The sequence below is a fragment of the Saccostrea echinata genome, unplaced genomic scaffold (assembly GCF_033153115.1).
Source record: "Saccostrea echinata isolate AGI-Se365-2 ecotype Australia unplaced genomic scaffold, CSIRO_AGI_Sech_v1 ptg000029l, whole genome shotgun sequence".
Taxonomy (NCBI): domain Eukaryota; kingdom Metazoa; phylum Mollusca; class Bivalvia; order Ostreida; family Ostreidae; genus Saccostrea; species Saccostrea echinata.
The window spans coordinates 17588180-17607016 of NW_026889778.1; the positions used below are offsets into that span (position 1 = coordinate 17588180).

Sequence of the window (18837 nt, forward strand, 5' to 3'; positions counted from 1 at the left end):
ATGCTTTATAAAGGTAGGTATTTTGTATTCATTTTTAGACTTCCAGTTATAATAATAGAAAAGAAATCAGGACAGGCCTAGTTTAACAGAAATTTGAATATTACAGAACTGTACCTTCTTTTTTCATTGTAGTCTATTTGACGGGATGCTGCCCAAAATGTGCTAAAAAATTGAAAATGAGGAAAAGGTAGGTCTTAGAACCATAGCACACCATGCATATTAATGTTTTCCTACAAAATGAGAAAGGATGTTTACCACCAACTCAACTCAAATTAATGTTTGACATTAACACATATAAACAAGATTTGTCTTGTTTAATTCTAAATGATTGAACCACACTAAATGATCTGACAGCAAAATATTTCTAGATTGTTTCTTGATCATTTCATTGTTTTTCAATCTTGTTTATTAACTCTGAAAGAATTGTACATCTCTTTTTTAAATCTACCATAGATTGAATGCTGCATGTGCAAAAGAACCTACCATTTTAAGCCTTTCTGCATTGAAGAAGACATTATAGATCTTGAAGATTTGACAGACTTTAAATGCAGAATGTGACGAATAAATTTCTGGGTAAAAAAAATTGAATCAATTCAAAAGACATACTTTCACTTTGTACTCCAGCATTAAATGCTCCCCATCCTTTCTCTCTCTCTCTCTCTCTCTCTCTCTCTCTCTCTCTCTCTCTCTCATTTGGTCTCTAATTCTGTATCAATTTGTGTTGAAGGGAAAGTGTGAAGCTGACTTGGAATCAGTTAACAAAGAAATTGCCAAGGTAAAACAGCTTTAAACAAGTTCAATTTCATTTATAAAATAACAATAATAAAGGATTTAAATTTATTCAAAGAATCACTATTACTTTCAGTGTTTCATAATATGCATGCTTGCTCAACTCTACAAAATTTCATTATGACATAAATGATGCATAATTAATAATGTAAATATTTTTGTTTTTCAAGGATTCCTTCACCCCTTCATATGACTTAAGAAAACATCCAATAAAGGTATTTTTGAAGTTTGGGTTTTTATAAATCTTGAATCTTTGTTTGCAAAAACATATGCACATACAAACAAGTATGTTATAATCAGATACACAACATACTTATATGTTCACTTGTTTTTCAGATGAAAATGACCATAACTTTGTTTTCTCTTTATGCTGATATTCAAGAGGAAAATATGTCTTTTGAATATATGAATAGTTATTAAACTTTATTTCAGAAGAAAAAAAGAAGTTCTTTTTTGTATCCTGATATTAGGGGAAGGTAGAGATTCCCTTTAAAAGAGCATGATGTTGCATTTTTTTTCCTGCATAGTTTTCTGTTGTTGTTGATATATGATTATGAATCTCATAGTTCTAAATGACATATTTTAACCACCAAAACAAACAATGAAATTTGTTAGGAGTAATGACTAATTAATGTGTTTTGTACTGTCATTGATTTATGAGACAGACACAAATTGTATATGAGATACATAAATACATTAGTTTTCTTTGCTGGAAATCTGCATGACTGTTCAGAATCATAAGGAAATCTGGGAAAAAGTATGCATGTGTACCCTGAACAATTTATTTGTTCCTTGGGTGAATTTTTTTTCAGTTTTTCCTGATTGATGTCATTACAGTGATGTCACATGACTTGGGAATAAAAATGTTTCACAAGTAAAGTCAACCAAAAGAAGTTAAAGTTTACATATTTTACAACATTTCTCAGATTTTTTTTATCACATGCATTCAGTAGATTAGCTGTATATATTTATATTGCAAGTTAATGTCATGTTGATTTATACATTCAGCTTAGAAAATTATGACCTGCATGAACAATCTTCAAACAATAGGCCCATGGGTCACAAGACTTACCTTGGTCACAAAGTTGAATTTACACTATGAGGTTGCTGTGAACACCTATTGTGGCTCCACCCCACCACTGGTGGTCATGGTTTGAACAAACTTAAATCTACACTATGTAAAGAAGCTTTCATAAATGTAAATTTCATCTTTTCAGACTCAGTGGTTGTTCAATGAATAATTTTGAAAGATTTCCATTTTTCACTAATTCTTTATTATCTCCCCTTGAAAAAAGAGATGGCACATGGTCCTTTTTTTGAACAAAAGTGAACTGTGTTCATCCTTGTATGCTTTATGTCAAATTTAGCTGAGATTGGCCCAGTTGTTTTTGCGAAGTGGATATGTGAAAAATTTACAACAAGATAGACAATGGACAAATATTGATTTGAAAAAGCTCACTTGTGCTTTTTGGGTCAGGTGACCTAAAAATCAAGTAAAGAATTTGTTAAAATGAACATTATGAACCTGCTAATCTATTATTTACATCCAACAGTATTAGCCTTCTAATCTTTAGTACACCCTTTCAGCAAGTTTACTAAAACTTGCATTGAATTATGCATTACATTATAGTTGTTATTTAACTCAATTTTAAATGATTTACTTGTTTTCTTGTGATTTTCATTAAAGCATCTTGATATGTCTTTATCAATCTAGTATGATTATTATTTTAGAACAATATGATCACCTAGTAATGGAATTATAGGAAGGATAATAAAACCAATCAATTTCTGAATATTTACAATTCTGTTGTAAATTTCCCGACGAAAAGTATGGAAATGATTTTTAATTTTTTTTCTTTAGATATCTATCTGTCAAAGAAACGTATTTAAGTACGGATGATTGCAAGTAAGTGTAAATATATTCAATCATTTTTTTTTAGTTTATACGTTTAAAGGACAACAATCTTTCTAATGATAATTATTAAACTCTATCTATGGGGTATGGAAAATTGTGAATTTTTGCTACTTGGAATTAATAATCTAAACTTATATCATTTTATGCTAATGTAGACTTACTTGTGAAACAAAGAACCAGATACAGAGTGAAAATATGTGAGTGCATGTAGCTGAGTCTGTATACTATTTATTTAAGCCATTGATATTTCAAATACAGAAATGCTAAGCTTTGGCAAAACAACTTATAGATTGTTTTGCAGATAAATGAAAAGAACATTTGCTCAAAAAAACTTATTTGCAATATATTGATATTATTAAAGACTTCATTTGCATGGTAAAAGAATTACTGTTAACAAACTTGATGTAATAAATATGCAGGGAAAAAGAGGACACTGAAAATGAGGAAGAGGAGGTACAAGAGGCTGGTGTCATGACACACTCTTCTGGTGGGTAGTTCATATGTACTTTACTATGTTCAGACAAATATATTGCTATGTTATTTGCTGAAAATTTTAATAAAAAGCTCTTTATTTTCAGTAATAGATACAGATTATATTAACAGTCATGTGAGTATAAGAAAGTTTGATACATTATTCATGTTTAATCAACATAATTAAATAGTTTCCTACAATACATATTATTGATATTCTTTTTGCAGATGAACAGTGTAGTAGGTGCTCTGACAAAAATAATGAACTGCAAAATTAGTGAATGGTAATTTGTTTTGTTGATGTTTCCATACAAATATGATATTAATTTGATGAAATTGTATACACTTTTCTATCATAAGAAGTATTTAGATAAAGCCTTAGGTACATATACAACTCCCTTTCCACTTAAATTTTTCAGTGGTGAAGCTGATCATGTCCGCCATCATATGTTTGTAAAGAGTCCGGCAGATATGTATGAGAAATACATTAAACAGTACTTCTTTGGAAGAAAATTTTTAAGTTCTCAGGTAAGAATTAAAAGAAGAATTATATTTGAATTAATAGTGTATCTATTTGCATTTAAATGTTATCATATCCAAAATTACAATGAAATAATTATGAAAGCTTTTGATTGTAACTTAAGATATGTGCAGTTCAAAAATATATTTCATTTACATCTCAATGGGCAATATGATGACTTTCTTTTAACAGGAAATGGAGCATCTACAAACAGTTCTCCAAAATGAAATGTTTTGCAGCAAACCTTTGCATGGGTATGAATTTACAGATATTTATTTAAGAAATAAATAACAAGTTTAAAAACTTCAATGGGAATTGAAGTGGGTCGGTCACGTGATCAAATCCTGTGAAGGCCGAAGGCCTTCTCAGAAGATTTGATCACGTACCGACCCACTTCAATTCCCATTGAAGTTTTTAAACTTGTTATTTATTACTTATATATACATTTGAGACGGACAATCGAATGTAATCGAATATAAATATTGCACTAACTGTACGTCGTAGATTTTGACAAATTACGCTAGGTGTAAATCGGCTTGAGAAGCGGTTACGCTTCAAATTCATCTGGCAAAGGATTCTGTTTTGAAGGGAATATTCTGTGAAAGGCTACTTGTGATCAATTATAGTGAGCATATAGGTGTCTTGGAATTTTTGTATTCATGAGATCCCATATTCGATGTTAAAAAAACACAAGAAACACGTCCGATGTTTGATAATAAAAAGTTGGAGGAATTTCGGTCGGAAAGGGATGGATGGAGACACTTGTCCGGACCAGATAACTTGAAATCAAGTACAAAATTTGATCAAAAACATAAAATCTACGATTTCAGTAAGGCATATTCATTAATTTATGATGTTGACATGGAGACACTGGCGACAGCTTACATTGTTAAGACAACGTCACAACAATCTCGATGATGGAGGTGTGCCTACCGAACTTCCAAAGTGCAGTGTTTGTCAGCTGTTTGTGGCGTGATTGCATTGATATTTTTCAACAGATTTTCAAATTTATTGTGAGTAAAGTTTAATGAAAAAAAATTATTGCATTCAGAGGTCTGCGAGAAAAATAAGGGTAAACGTCGCATTGAGACTATGCAGCTCAGACATGAAACTTATAACACGTAGTTGCCTATTCTCTATGTAAAATCAATCAAGAACTGTATTAAATACTCGTTTACATTGTAAATAAAATGATTATTATTTTACTTGCGTATTTTGTACATTTTTATGCATGAAAAACATGCTATATTGCTTAGTGGAGTAAGTCTTTTTATGTAGATATTACTGCGCTTTGTGATTAGGTCGCGTAATGACCTATGACCTTCAAAAAACTTCATACAGGTATGAAGATATTTGCTCTCTGCATGTTTATATAATAGAGAGATACCACAAATGTATATATTTTCTTTTGAAGCCATGAATGCATTAGAAATTAGAACTGTATTCAATTGGTATTTCTTTGTCATTTATGATCTTATTTCCAGTTCTTTTCAGTTACATTTTTACCATGTTTACATAAAATTATAAATATATTTCCAGATCAATTTTCACTCGATACAGAACCTTCCAAAATCTTAAAAATGAAGAATTGGAAAGTATCTTAATAAATAGTCCACTGTATGTATGCTTAGTATTTTTTATTTTTTTAAGCACACCAAATATATGTTTTTTATGCAGTTTATCAATTTATGAGTGTACTTCCTCTTCTAGTTAGAATAGCTGTAAACATCTATTATTTTAAAAAGAATTTTCTTTTTTCAGAATGGCAGTTCACTATTTCTCACTCATTTTACTAAAGGAAGCAATCGTTTATCTTATTTGCACAAAAACAGGATTGCCTTATGAAGAGGCTGATGCAAGATGTTCATCAACAGAGTGTTCAGTAAAGGATCTCCATCTATAAGAGACTGTACAATATATTAAATCAGAGTTTTATGTGTACATTCTAAAAATTAATTATGCCATACAATAAAACAATAATTTATTCTTTGTTAGTTAGTATGGTGATAAATGGTGCAGCTTGTACAGAAAAAATACATAACCCGCATAAGTGGGTTATGTTTATTTAAACTGCAATGGCGCTGCAACGTTAATTCCTGTACTTATAACTAAGAAAGACATTTTATTGTTTATCTTATATCTGGGATATGTTGTACGGTGACTGGGTTATTTTGTTCTGTGACTGGGTTATGTTGTTCAGTGACTGGGTTATGTTGTGCAGTGACTGGGTTATGTTGTACAGTGACTAGATTATGTTGTACAGTGACTAGATTATGTTGTACAATGACTGGGTTATGTAGTGTAGTGACTGGGTTATGTTGTTCAGTGACTGGGTTATGTTGTACAGTGACTGGGTTATGTTTTACAGTGACTAGGTTATGTAGTGCAGCGACGGGATTATGATGAACAGTGACTGGGTTATGTTCTACAGTGACTGGGTTATGGTAACATTGACTGATTTATGGTGAACAGTGACTGAGTTGCACTGTGTAGTGACCGGGTTATGGTGTATAGTGACTGGGTTATGTAGTGTAGTTACTGGGTTATGTTGTTCAGTGACTTAGTTATGTTGTACAATGACTGGGTCATGTTGTGCAGTGACTGGGTTATGTAATGCAGTGACTGGGTTATGTTGTACAGTGTATGGGTTATGTTGTACAGTGACTGGGTTATGTTGTGTAGTGACTGGCTTATGTAGTGTAGTGACTGGGTTATGGTGTACAGTGACTGGGTTATGTTGTGTAGTGACTGGGTTATGTAGTGTAGTATCTGGGTTATATAGTGTAGTGACTGGGTTATGTTGTGCAGTGACTGGGTTATGTAGTGAAGTGACTGGGTTATGTTGTACAGTGACTAGATTATGTTGTACAGTGACTAGATTATGTTGTACAATGACTGGGTTATGTAGTGTAGTGACTGGGTTATGTGGTGAAGTGACTGGGTTATGTTGTACAGTGACTGGGTTATGTAGTGTAGTGACTGGGTTATGTAGTGTAGTGACTAGGTTATGTTGTACAGTGACTGGGTTATGTTGTACAGTAACTGGGTTATGTTGTAAAGTGACTGGGTTATGTTGTACAGTGACTGGGATATGTTGTACAGTGACTGGGTTATGTACTGTAGTGTCTGGGTAATGTTGTACAGTGACTGGGTTATGTAGTGTACTGATTGGGTTATGTAATGCAGTGACTGGGTTATGTTGTGCAGTGACTGGGTTATGTTGTACAGTGACTAGATTATGTTGTACAGTGACTAGATTATGTTGTACAATGACTGGGTTATGTAGTGTAGTGACTGGGTTATGTATTGAAGTGACTGGGTTATGTTGTGCAGTGACTGGGTTATGTTGTACAGTGACTAGATTATGTTGTACAGTGACTAGATTATGTTGTACAATGATTGGGTTATGTAGTGTAGTGACTGGGTTATGTGGTGAAGTGACTGGGTTATGTTGTACAGTGACTGGGTCATGTAGTGTAGTGACTGGGTTATGTAGTGTAGTGACTAGGTTATGTTGTACAGTGACTGGGTTATGCTGTACAGTGACTGGGTTATGTTGTAAAGTGACTGGGTTATGTTGTACAGTGACTGGGTTACGTAGTGTAGTGACTGGGTAATGTTGTACAGTGACTGGGTCATGTAGTGTACTGACTGGGTTATGTAGTGTAGTGACTGGGTTATGTTGTACAGTGACTGGGTTATGTAGTGTAGTGACTGGGTTATGTTGTACAGTTACTGGGTTATGTTGTACAGTGGCTGGGTTATGTAGTGTAGTGAATTGGTTATGTTGTGCAGTGACTGGGTTATGTTGTACAGTGACTGGGTTATCGTGTACAGTAACTGGGTTATGTAGTGCAGTGACTGGGTTATGTACAGTTTCTGGGCTTTTTAGTTACCGGATTTTGTTGCTCAGTGACTTGGCTTATGTAATGTAGTGGCTGGGTTATGTAGTATAGTGACTTGGTTATGATATACGGTAACTAGGATATTTACTGTATTTATTGGGTAACATTATACAATGACTTGGCAATGTTATGTTGTGATATAGTTATAATAATGTAGTGACTGGGTTATAAAATTCATAGAATGCTTGTCTTGTAAATATTGGTTTAAGTCAGTAAATAATTCTAAAAATGGAATATAAAATAGCAGTAACTCATTTCATCAAGTTCTTTTTTGTGTTAAGTACATAATAATTCGTAATGTGCATTTCTTTCTTTTTCTTTTTTCCCTATTAAATATAAAATATAAATGGCTATCTTGAATATTTAGAGTACAAGTTTGTCAGTCAGATTGATTGTACCACCTGTTTTTTACATTGTATAATAATATGCTGCTATTATTATACAGTTATTGACTGGGTGTGAGGGCAACATATGATTTGTTGGACCTGAAGGTGAAAATGCTGCCTGAGGCCGCAGGCAGCATTTCATCTTCAGGCCCAACAGATCATACATTGCCCGAATCCCAGTCTATTTCTGTTTTGTTATACCCTTCACTTCAGATAGAATAATTAAAATGAAAACATCTGAACAGATTTAATCAATATACAATCAATTACTTTCTTTGGAAAATTTTGGCTTGATCAATAAAAATAAAACAATTGGAGCAAATGAACAGATTAATAATAAAATTATTACATAACAAAAATCATTTATCACAAAACATACTCTTTCATATAACAAACGACAACTCTTGCAGCTCTAAACTTCGGCTATTTCTGTGTCACCAATATTGAACGACAATTAATTACTTGTGACGTTGTGGTCTAACAATTCTTATGTTGAACTGGCAGGCCGGTCAACAATGAAATTGTTAGACACATGCAATAAACATTTCTTTAGTTGGACTTTTTATTAGTAACAAATATATAGAAAGATATTTGTAGGGACAACAATATATATATATTTATTTATTTATTTATTTATCTATTTATTTATATATCTGGTTTTGTATTTTCTTTCCATTTTGTTTGACCTAATTTAGAAGATTGTGGAAATGTTAAATATATCAAGTACTAGGGCAAGTCGGTTTAGAATGATTCTGAAAATGAATGCATGCATGCCTAAATTATCAGTAACTAATTATCAATTTTGAATAAAGTGTAATTACTTGCATTAATGTACATTTCTTTCTCTATATTACTTTCAAGTGTGTAATGAATGAGTGTCTTGAATACCTATGAGTACAAGTTTACTTGCTAGGCAGATCGACTATGCACAGGCCTAATGTTCCTTGGTACCCCTTGTATTCAAGCCACCTTTTTACTCTGTACTTATTTTTTAAAAGTTGTAGTCTCATAACTGCAACAATGTGTGGAAACAAATTAATTGAGGTGTGTTAGTGTTTATATTGAAAAGTTGTATTTAAGTTACTGCCTTCTCTGGAAATGTGACTTATATTTCCATAATTACATTCAGAGCTCCAGATAATTTTTTACCTCAAAGTGTATTTACTCCTTGATTTTCAAATCAATGCAGATTTTGCTTTTCAGCAAAATAATCAAAAAGTATTTTGTTAATCTATTGCTCTTTTGACATCTAATGTGATCATTAGCTCGTTATCGAAATAAGTGTTTTTGAAAGAGGGAATGTTAAAAAAAGAACAGTTTCTGCATTTATCAATTAGGTTAATGAAATTTTCAAAATTTTGTCAGCTTTTAGCTATAACTGAGAATCATTTCGTTTCTTTCACCAGAAAGACCATACGGAAGGCAAAGTTACCAAGGGCACACAGAACTCCATTTAAGATTAGACCTATATCTATCGTAGCGAGAATTACCGAGAAAAATATCCTTCCTTTGGCCAGATAAATTAATCTTTTGATTTTCATCCCCACCTTCCCCTCTCAAAATGTCCCGCCCCGTTGTTTCATATTTGGATGTTTAACATGGAAAAAAAACAATAACTGCAAACTTACAACAAAACTTTGATAATTAGTTATGACTTCAACTTTTCTATCATCAACTCAACTTCCCTTATTTATGTAGTAATATACCTCAATTACAATCATAGGGTTTATGTCTCCCAGTTGATTCGATATGCAAGAGCATGTTCTACATACAAATGATTTTTAAAACGAGGCATGCCATAGTCATATTAGTTATGAATTCAAGGATATCAACAGTCAAAATTAAAATCACCATTTTGCGAATTTTGTAGTGGATACGACTGGTACGTTGGTTTCAGAGAAAGGGCTGGAAATTCTCTTCCTCATGACAAAGTTTTATTTTATCATTTAAAGCTAAGCATTTCTTAAGAAAAGCATTATGTGTCATTTTTTGAAGTTAAACAACTGTAAAATCCTGTTTACTTCTTTTGCACGTTACACTTGAATATTCAAGAGGCCCATGGGCCTTATAGGTCACCTGAGTATCATGCAACAGCTTTGCCACAATTAAATTGGGTTCATGTTTTAAACCAGAGGCCATGAAATTCACAATTTCGAAAGAGACACACTTGCTCATCATAACTTTACATTTAGTAAGCTTACTTAATACCCCGAAGAGAGCAGAGGATTATCAAAAAATTTATGCATTTTCACTATGTAATCATTAGAGCCCTGCCCTAACACCAGAACCCTCACCCAGGGGCCATAAAATTCACAATTTTGGAAGAGGCACCCTTAAATATCATAACTATACTCTTAGTTCATCGGCTTAATACCCAGGAGAAAAGGAGAAGATTGTCAAAGAATTATTGCTTTTTTACCATGTAATCATTAAAGCCCCGCCATTAAAAATTGAAAATCAAAAAAATAATTGAAATTATGCTTACATACCTTTCCTTTAAACATTTGAAATTAGGTACTTCGGTAACTTTCACCCAACATCTACTTTTTTTCGGGGCTCAATTAAACATTTTATCTAAGGGACCTTCTTTAAAAAGCATCTATCTTTGGTTTGGACTGGTGCTGATAGTGTCGTTGGAAAGATAATTAAGTGTAGAAATTAATATAAATTGTTTAGCAAACCGTCGAGGTATACAAGTTATCAGCTGCTAGTTAGTTCTCTGAAAATATTGTTACAACATAAAGAAATCCTGAATTATATAATCGATTTTTACTCACAAAGTAAAAATGACAATGAAAAAAAATCATAATATCAATACTGAAAATAAATTTATCAGAAAAAAATTTCTAGAGATACAAAACTGTAACTGATGAAGAATGACCGAGTTGTTTGATTCAAGGCAAGCAAAAATTATACCAAAGGAAATACAGCTTGGAGGATGAAAATATTTCAAGGTAGCCACAAAATCGAATCACCCAAACAAAACAAATAAAAAGTTAGAACAAAAAAGTAGCAACTAATAAATCATTAAAAAGAAACATGCAGAACTGAAAAAAATATCAATAAGCAATAATGCATTTACCCTGAAAATTGTAGAATTGAAAGATAAAAATTTATAAATATACAGTATAAATTATACATCCCACAATTTTGAAATCCTTGAATATTGTCCAAACACTCTAATTAATAGTTTTCTAGAGTAGAATCTGGAGGATTACTGGGTGCCCCGGACATGCACACTGTCTAGCTGTCTTAGTCACTGTCTCGTTTATCCATATTTTATTGTGAAGCTAAACCAAAATATAAACATCCTGATGATGAGCGACTCTATGACAAGAATTCCTTGATAAGCACCCGTGCTGCTATCAATTTGAGGACATCAGACGTAACACCAACATAGTCATCGACAAGTAATTTCGCATTTACAACGGAATGTTGGAGAGTCTCTTTAAGCAACAAACACTGTGCTTATCAAGGCCCTCTTCATACAAGCAGATCAACAAAGACATAACCTCGAGAAAATGTACGAATATTTCCAGCTCGCATTTCTGTCTCATATTGTATGGTACTTCTTGATAATATACTTTGTTCCCAATGGTATCACCAGCTCAGGATTCACAGCTTCAAGTTCACTTCTGATGAAATGGGGAATCAGCAATTCCCCTCCACAAAACTCTATAAAATAAAAATCACAAAACAACATAAATGACAGAGTGTATGCTGTAGACAATGAAAGTTGTCCTATCAAGCTACTGAAATTACTTTTAGAAAAAGTGACAAGAATGCAAATCATCTTTTCAATCAGTATATCAATGATTTCATTTGACATTCTATGTCTATTGTAAAGAAATATTTTATGACCCGATGTTGAAAAACTCCAAAGACTGGTAAAAACAAATGAAATAAAAATTATACAATAATAGCTATTTTAAACGAAGCTTCGATAGCATGTTTGAAAAACTCTTAATATATGTATTTAGTAAAGTTTGGGAAGTTGGTAGTCTAAAATTCTCTTCTTATTCATGTAAATAATATAACCAATAATTCCTTTCTTTACCATTACATTTAAAACGAATTTCAGTGATTGATCGATAGAGGATACTTCCTGCAAGGAACCTGACTCCAAGATTAATAATTTAAAACAAAATTCATTCACAGTTTTAAAACCTTTATTTTTATCTAGCAAACATGACTAAAAAATAACAAGTTTGTCTTTTATTCAATTACCAACGATAATGAAAATATTTTTCAATCATTGCTGTTTTTTAGGTCAACACGATAATTGACCTACTTGTACTTTGGGAGAACAATAAATTCGTTAAGCAAGCCATGTCATCTTACATTGCTGAATGCCTAGCTAAACGCAGTGAGAAAAGCAGAGTTAAAATAAACATGTGCGAATGTATAAAGAACTAAGTACGTTAGGTTTTATTCATAGGCTATTCAATTTACTTATTGGGGGTATAGGGGGTAGGATCAATTTAAGACGGAGGGATTAGACAATTCTGTATCAGAAGGTAGGGGGCAACGAAACTTTCAATGAACATTTTCGTGCTAAATTGATAGTTTGAAAATAAAGTTCAGAAAAAATGTGGGGGAGAAGAGGGGATCCCATCCCATCCCTGATTCTCTGTGCTTTTATGTTCATCTGGACGGAAGGCGGATGCAGGAGAAATGCCTCTTCAAAACTATTTTTTTTATTTTGAAAGTTCTAACTTTATTTTTAGTTCAACATAGAAGAAAGGGTGTTCTTTTTTTTTTTTTTCAATTGTAGAACACAGCCAATCAGAGAGTTAAGAATTATTGATCATATAATTATCTGTTTCATTTTCAAAAATATTTCCAAAGTAACACTAATACATACTTAAGACAACATTCTAGCAATCAACCTCTGTAGTTTCGAGGATTTGTTTTCCCTGTTCTCAATTTTGAGTATTTCATTTCATTTTGAGCATGAGCACTTGCACGCTTCATTTTCATGATGAAGTTCATGTTTATCACGATTTTGTGTCAGAAAAACTGAAAGCTATTCTTTTTTTTTTTTTTTTTTTTTTTGTCTAATTCACAATTCACAAATTTTACAATCATAAAATGACATAAAGAGTTGGGCAATACCAATAAATTAGGCCTTCAGTATGCTTAAAGTAGAACAGTGGACAATATTGATTGTTTCAAACAAGTGTCATATCAAATTCCTTTATTAACAATAGCTTTCATGGTTTTTTTTCTTACTGTTTGATTTTATTATTTCAAAGTAGAGCTGTATTAGTTATACTGTTAATCTCTTTTTTAAGAGTATGAAATCAAGCTTGATCTATGTTTCATAAAATTTGTTTTTTTTTTTTTTTAAGTCTATGATTAGATATAACTGAGGACAATACATAATATAGACATAAAATATGTAAATTTGTATTTACAACAAATAATATAGAAAATTGAGATAAAAAAAAAAAGACAAACGAAAATTAAATTTTCTTTGGCATGTTTTGTTTTTATTTTGAATACTTTTTTCTGCACATTATGTGCTCATTTCTTAATTTGATTTACAAAAGTTTGCTTTTCTGATTTTTATTTCAGTAAACCTCAGGGAATAATGATGTCCTTTCCAGTAATACCAGTTAACACCGTTAGCATAGGATTTATGCTCTCCTTTCAGGTATTGACCATTCAAATTAGAGGTATGACAGTTTATGTACCACCATCCGCCCTTTAATTTCTTTGCACAACCACGTCCATCATTACGATCTTTAGTGACAAATTTTGCACCATTATGGCTAGACAATGAGTCGCCTAAATAACAAAGTTTATATTTATAAAAAAAAAAAAAGTATTAAGTTTTCTGATAAAAAATAAACTGAGAATGATCACGCAAATAACTTACCACCGTTTCCACTGAAACCTGAGACTTTCAAAACATATCCAGATCTTTCATTTCCAACCTTAAATGTTCTGTATATTGCATGACGAGAATTTGGGGAAAAGTCCCCCATATCGATGCGCAGCTTGTAATTGCCTGATTCTGTAATTGTGTGGATTTTCTCATTCCCTGTAATATTTTTTTTCTTATTATTGAAAAGGAGTTTATATTCTCTCGTTCTAAGTAATTCAAAGTAACTTTTTTAAAAAATATGGAACTATTAACAAAATATATTATATGAGTTGTTTGAAAGAATTTTCCAAACAATGAACTGATTGTATATCATCAAATGCAGAAAATGATTGTGAAATTTTGGCCTACTTTTTAAACACCATTTCTAAGGAAAAATGAACCATTTTGTAAGGCAGACATTCTAGAAGATTTGATCCTTATATCAGTTTTTTTTAAGAAATTCAATTATATATCCCCCTGATAGAAAATGTATATACAAAGAATAGAATTTCCTTTGTTCCTACAATGATTGCAATTATTCCCACTGTGCAAATAAGGAAATACATTTTATTGCTTACATTTTATCTGTATAAATTAATTATATAAATCAGGTGAAAGTACAAAAAATAATGACTTAACAGCTCTAGTATTTTAAAATGATTATTATCTATGAAACAGATGACATCGGGACCTTCAGAAATCTTTCATAAGGATGGCTGTAAAGGACAGATTTTTAGAGCATTATAATCATGAAGGTTTTTGAGTAGTTTCTAATTAAAAAAAAAACCACGTCTTTCCTACTTGAACGTCTTTAGATCAACTGAGCCAAAGCTTCAAGTGAACTTTTCTGATCGAAAAGTTTCCGGCGTCTGACTTTCTGTCGTGTCTCGTGTGTCTGTGTTGTCTATAAACTTTTCACGCTTTGACTTCTTCTCCAGAACTACTGGGCCAGATTCAACTATACTTACTACGAAGCATCCTATGGTAAAGGGCAATAAAGTTTGTTCAGAGGAAGTGCGACGTTGTTAAAGTCATCACTTTTATCATTAAGCTCTGTTGTTAGATTACTATTAACGTCTTTTTCTAATAAAATATCTAAATATGAAACAGATGTGTCAGACTCTGTGGTGTCTCAAGCTCACCGGGATATATCGTGTCGACATCAGAATGGAAACAAGAAAACATTGATGTAACCATCAATTGTCGCCCGGGAAATAAATAAACAATAAAAATGAGTCTTGATCATCAAACCACTTCGATATGTGTGAAAAAGGCATGCGTCTAAATGATGGAGACGATATTTTGAAAACTTAAAGTCGGATGAAAATCGAACAAAAACGACACCCTTTTAAACTTTATCAATTCCTCAAGTAAATGTTGGCTGCATAAAATATAATTTGAAACCAGACACATGATTCACCTATTTTCAAAAATGTCTTTCACTTTAAGAATATAAAACACGAACTGTGTAAAGTACATTTTTACGTTTTTATGCGATAAGTAAAATTCGATGTTCTAAAAAAAGGGACCTGTCTTTTTTCGATAGTAAATGATAAGCAACTTTATATATTAAATATGAAAAACATCTATATTTTTACAAATTCACTTTATGGAAGTAAATATATTGTGTATCTCGTAATTTATAAAGGGAAAGAACATTCTGATTAACAATCTTTTTAATGTTTAGAAAACCTTTAATTCTGAATAACTTCTCCCACCTCAATCCCCATATACCAACACTTAAACTTATATGTATAGAGCAGCCCGGTCCTCCGGGCTGCAATAACCATTGTTAATTGACAATACGTCGTCGATATATCTAAATGTCGAGTTGAAGGCCACATAGAGAAGGCCACATAGAGAAGGCAACATAGAGAAGGCAATTGTGCAGCACGATGCACGTCATCAGTATAGAAGAAGAACGATGAAAATGAATAAGCATACCAGGTTAATTTACTTAAATTTCATATGAATCGCATACAATTTTCATAGATAGACTTCTTAAAACCCGTTTAATTTACATGTTTATACTCCTTTTCTGCCAAATCATTTTCATTCGTTATATTCAACAATAATGGCGTCTTCGTCTTAAGTATCCCTTTGACAGATATGTAGCATGAGAAAGCAGAACGATTATTTATGCAATATTTCTGCTTGGTTTTATTCCTTTATAGGTATTCATATAAATCATCCTGAATTACAGATATGAAGAAATCATTGAATTTCACCATCACACAGTTTACTGTAATATTATGCTTTCATGTAAATTAAATAGCTGAATCTGATTCGTCGAGAAACATTTGTTAAAAAAAAACACTAATACCCGCTAATAATGAAGCCACGCCCTTCAGCGTAGCAACATTCACCACATCTTGACGACGGGTGATATTCCAAAAAATATTGACTACGCAGAAATTATGCGGGCAAGGTTCACTGTAATATCTATGTGTATAAAACATTCGGTATTATATAATAAAAATTATATATTAAAATGTTTCCTATATCTACTCCAAAAGAGCATGTATAAAGTGTGAAACAAGTTTTTAAATACAAAATGAAGACATAAAAATGAATACAGTGAAGTCTCCACATTATATGCAATTACAGTGAGAGCAGTTGTGTTCAAGGAAATCTAAATGTAAAGTGAATACAGCTTTGTAAAGAGATAAATTTATATTTGCTTGAATATTATTACCTCTTTATCCACTGCGTGAAAATTCTAACAATTAGAAATTTATTTTAATTGTATGAGCACAAATAAGGTATCAGGGTGAAGAGAAATTTGAGAAAAAATGAAGCGGAAAAAAATCTTAATTTAAAGAATGGTGAATTTATAAAGAAACTTTTTTATTTATTATACCTAGCCAAAACTCATTTGACAGATTTCCGAATCCAATTTTGTAGTCTTTCCAGGTCCTAAAGAAATTTTCAGATCCGTCCTGTCTCCTTTGTATAACCTTGAAAAAAGTATTTTTCCTTTTTTTTTTTTTTTTTAATTTCTGTATTCACGTCAATCATATACATAAATCAACACTCATATTAAATAGAAGAATTGCTTTCTCAGCATGACAAACTCTATATATTCTATTTTAAATTTAAAATTTAAATAAATAAAAGAAATAAGTACTTTTTTCGAGAGGCTTAAAAGCCTTCATCAATAGTGTGTAATTTGTGTAATCTTAGTTGTTATTTTGAAAATTAATTTAGTTTTTCCGCTTGAATTTTTCGACAGCGACTCTGATTTGCATCCAAAAAATACAATCAACTTTTTTTTTTTATTTCTTCTACTCTCTTCATTTATTTCAAGAAGGTTCTTCTAAATTAGATATTGGGCTCCTTGCAGTTATATTATGACAGTATGTGCTTCTTTGCAAACCACCAATTGCAATGATCAATTTTATATGTACAGTTCGGGATACAAAGTAATTGATACTCAAACGATTAAAAGACCAACAAAAAAAATTACAGAAGCTTACACCAAAATGTTTCGAATTTGTCAAGGACCAATAGCCCTGGATTAAAATGAGGAAGGAAAAAGTAAAAAAAAAATTATCACTAATTTTAAATTGATGTCAATTCTCTGGAATTGTTATTAGATTTTTTTAGATCGATCACTGTTCGTTATCCTTACCTTTTACATGGTAAGTAATTGGAAGTAGTAATTTTATCATAAGTATCTACATGTATTGCTGTTTAAAATTCAAATAGACATGTTAATTACCGTCCATCCACCCCTTTCTGTCTCTTGATCACAGTAAACCTGGAATCTAGTTCCTTTCTTTGGGTAAATTGTGTACACCTTACTTTCTCTGTTACCTTTCAGGGGATATAAGAGAATTAAAAAAAGAATTGAAATCAATAAATAATTTACTACAGAATTGTAGAAGTCACCGAAGTAATTTTTTTCTTTCAAGAAAATTAATTTCAAGTTTGTTTACAAATTGAATGTTCAATTATTCCCTCAAATACATTTGTAGATATGGTTTATACATTTTATCCAGTCTTTTGGATAAAATGTATAAACCATTATTGATTTCAATTCTTTTTTTAATTCTCTTATATCCTCTTCTGTAGCCAACACTGTTTCATTTCCCTTCCTTTGAATTCCTCCTGTTGTCACACTTTTTCTTTTGTTACAATAAGCTTGCTGAAGTTCAACAAGTTGTGAGGCAAGATTCAGAAGTGTACGAAAGGAATTCATTTCCGTCACACAATGATTAGTTGGTTTTGGTTTAACATCATCTTTCATAGCTTCGATTATACTCGGGAGCAGAAATAGTACAAATAGGACAAATTTCATTTTATTGGTGACGTTCTGTAAAGAAATATGAAAATGATTTAAGTATTGTCACAATATCACAGTGTTAAATTATTTTATTATATCTTTACTCCGAAATACAGTTGATGTGCCTCAATGGATATCTTTTCATACCCACTGTTGTGACAACACAATGGTTTTACATGAATTTGATCAAGTTAATTGTTGTTGATTCATATATATAAAACAGTGCAAAACATAAAATAGCAATGTTGAAAACATGTGATAAAAAAGATTGTCAATGCTCAAGGGAAAAAAGACAACTCGTTAATGGTTACACAATTATTTCCAATCAAGGAAGATTCTATATTTATATTATATAATTCAACAAAAAAGTAGTTCCATGACATATTATTGTAGGTTTTTTTCTTGAAGTTGAAAACTGTAATTAACTCAATCAATCCCCTTGAATGGAAGAACAAGGCTTACAGAATGCCTCAGATATATAGAAACATTCAATTTGTGAATTAAGTATTTAGAGTAAAGTTCTCATTATCGAGATTTATGAAATTATGATAAACAAAACCTTTCAGAGAAAAATATTTCTTGGCAAAAAGTATACTTTTTGTTATAATGTGGTCGTGGGATTCGAACCCTAGCAATCCAGGTTTTTGTTAACTAAAAATTGAATATCTTTACGTAAACTTTTATGATTAACTTTCAA

General features: G+C 31.6%; 2 protein-coding genes across 2 annotated transcripts in view; one reads left to right on the forward strand and one right to left on the reverse strand.

Moving 5' to 3' along the window:
• Positions 1-18104, reverse strand: part of LOC133195039 (ficolin-1-A-like) — a 186743-nt gene extending 168639 nt beyond the window's left edge. The window contains exons 1-4 of the mRNA XM_061330925.1: positions 17846-18104; positions 17577-17671; positions 16716-16812; positions 13868-14032 (exon numbers count right to left, since the gene is read on the reverse strand). Of these exons, the coding sequence (XP_061186909.1) occupies positions 13868-14032; positions 16716-16812; positions 17577-17671; positions 17846-18104 (616 nt within the window). The remainder of the gene's footprint in view (positions 1-13867; positions 14033-16715; positions 16813-17576; positions 17672-17845) is intronic.
• LOC133194240 (uncharacterized) lies at positions 2784-5603 on the forward strand. The gene is made up of 8 exons (XM_061330238.1): positions 2784-2788; positions 3124-3191; positions 3283-3311; positions 3404-3459; positions 3595-3703; positions 3888-3949; positions 5235-5312; positions 5457-5603. The coding sequence occupies exons 1-8, from the start codon at positions 2784-2786 to the stop codon at positions 5596-5598; spliced, it is 549 nt and encodes a 182-aa protein (XP_061186222.1). The 3' UTR covers positions 5599-5603.
• Positions 18105-18837: the final 733 nt, after the last annotated feature.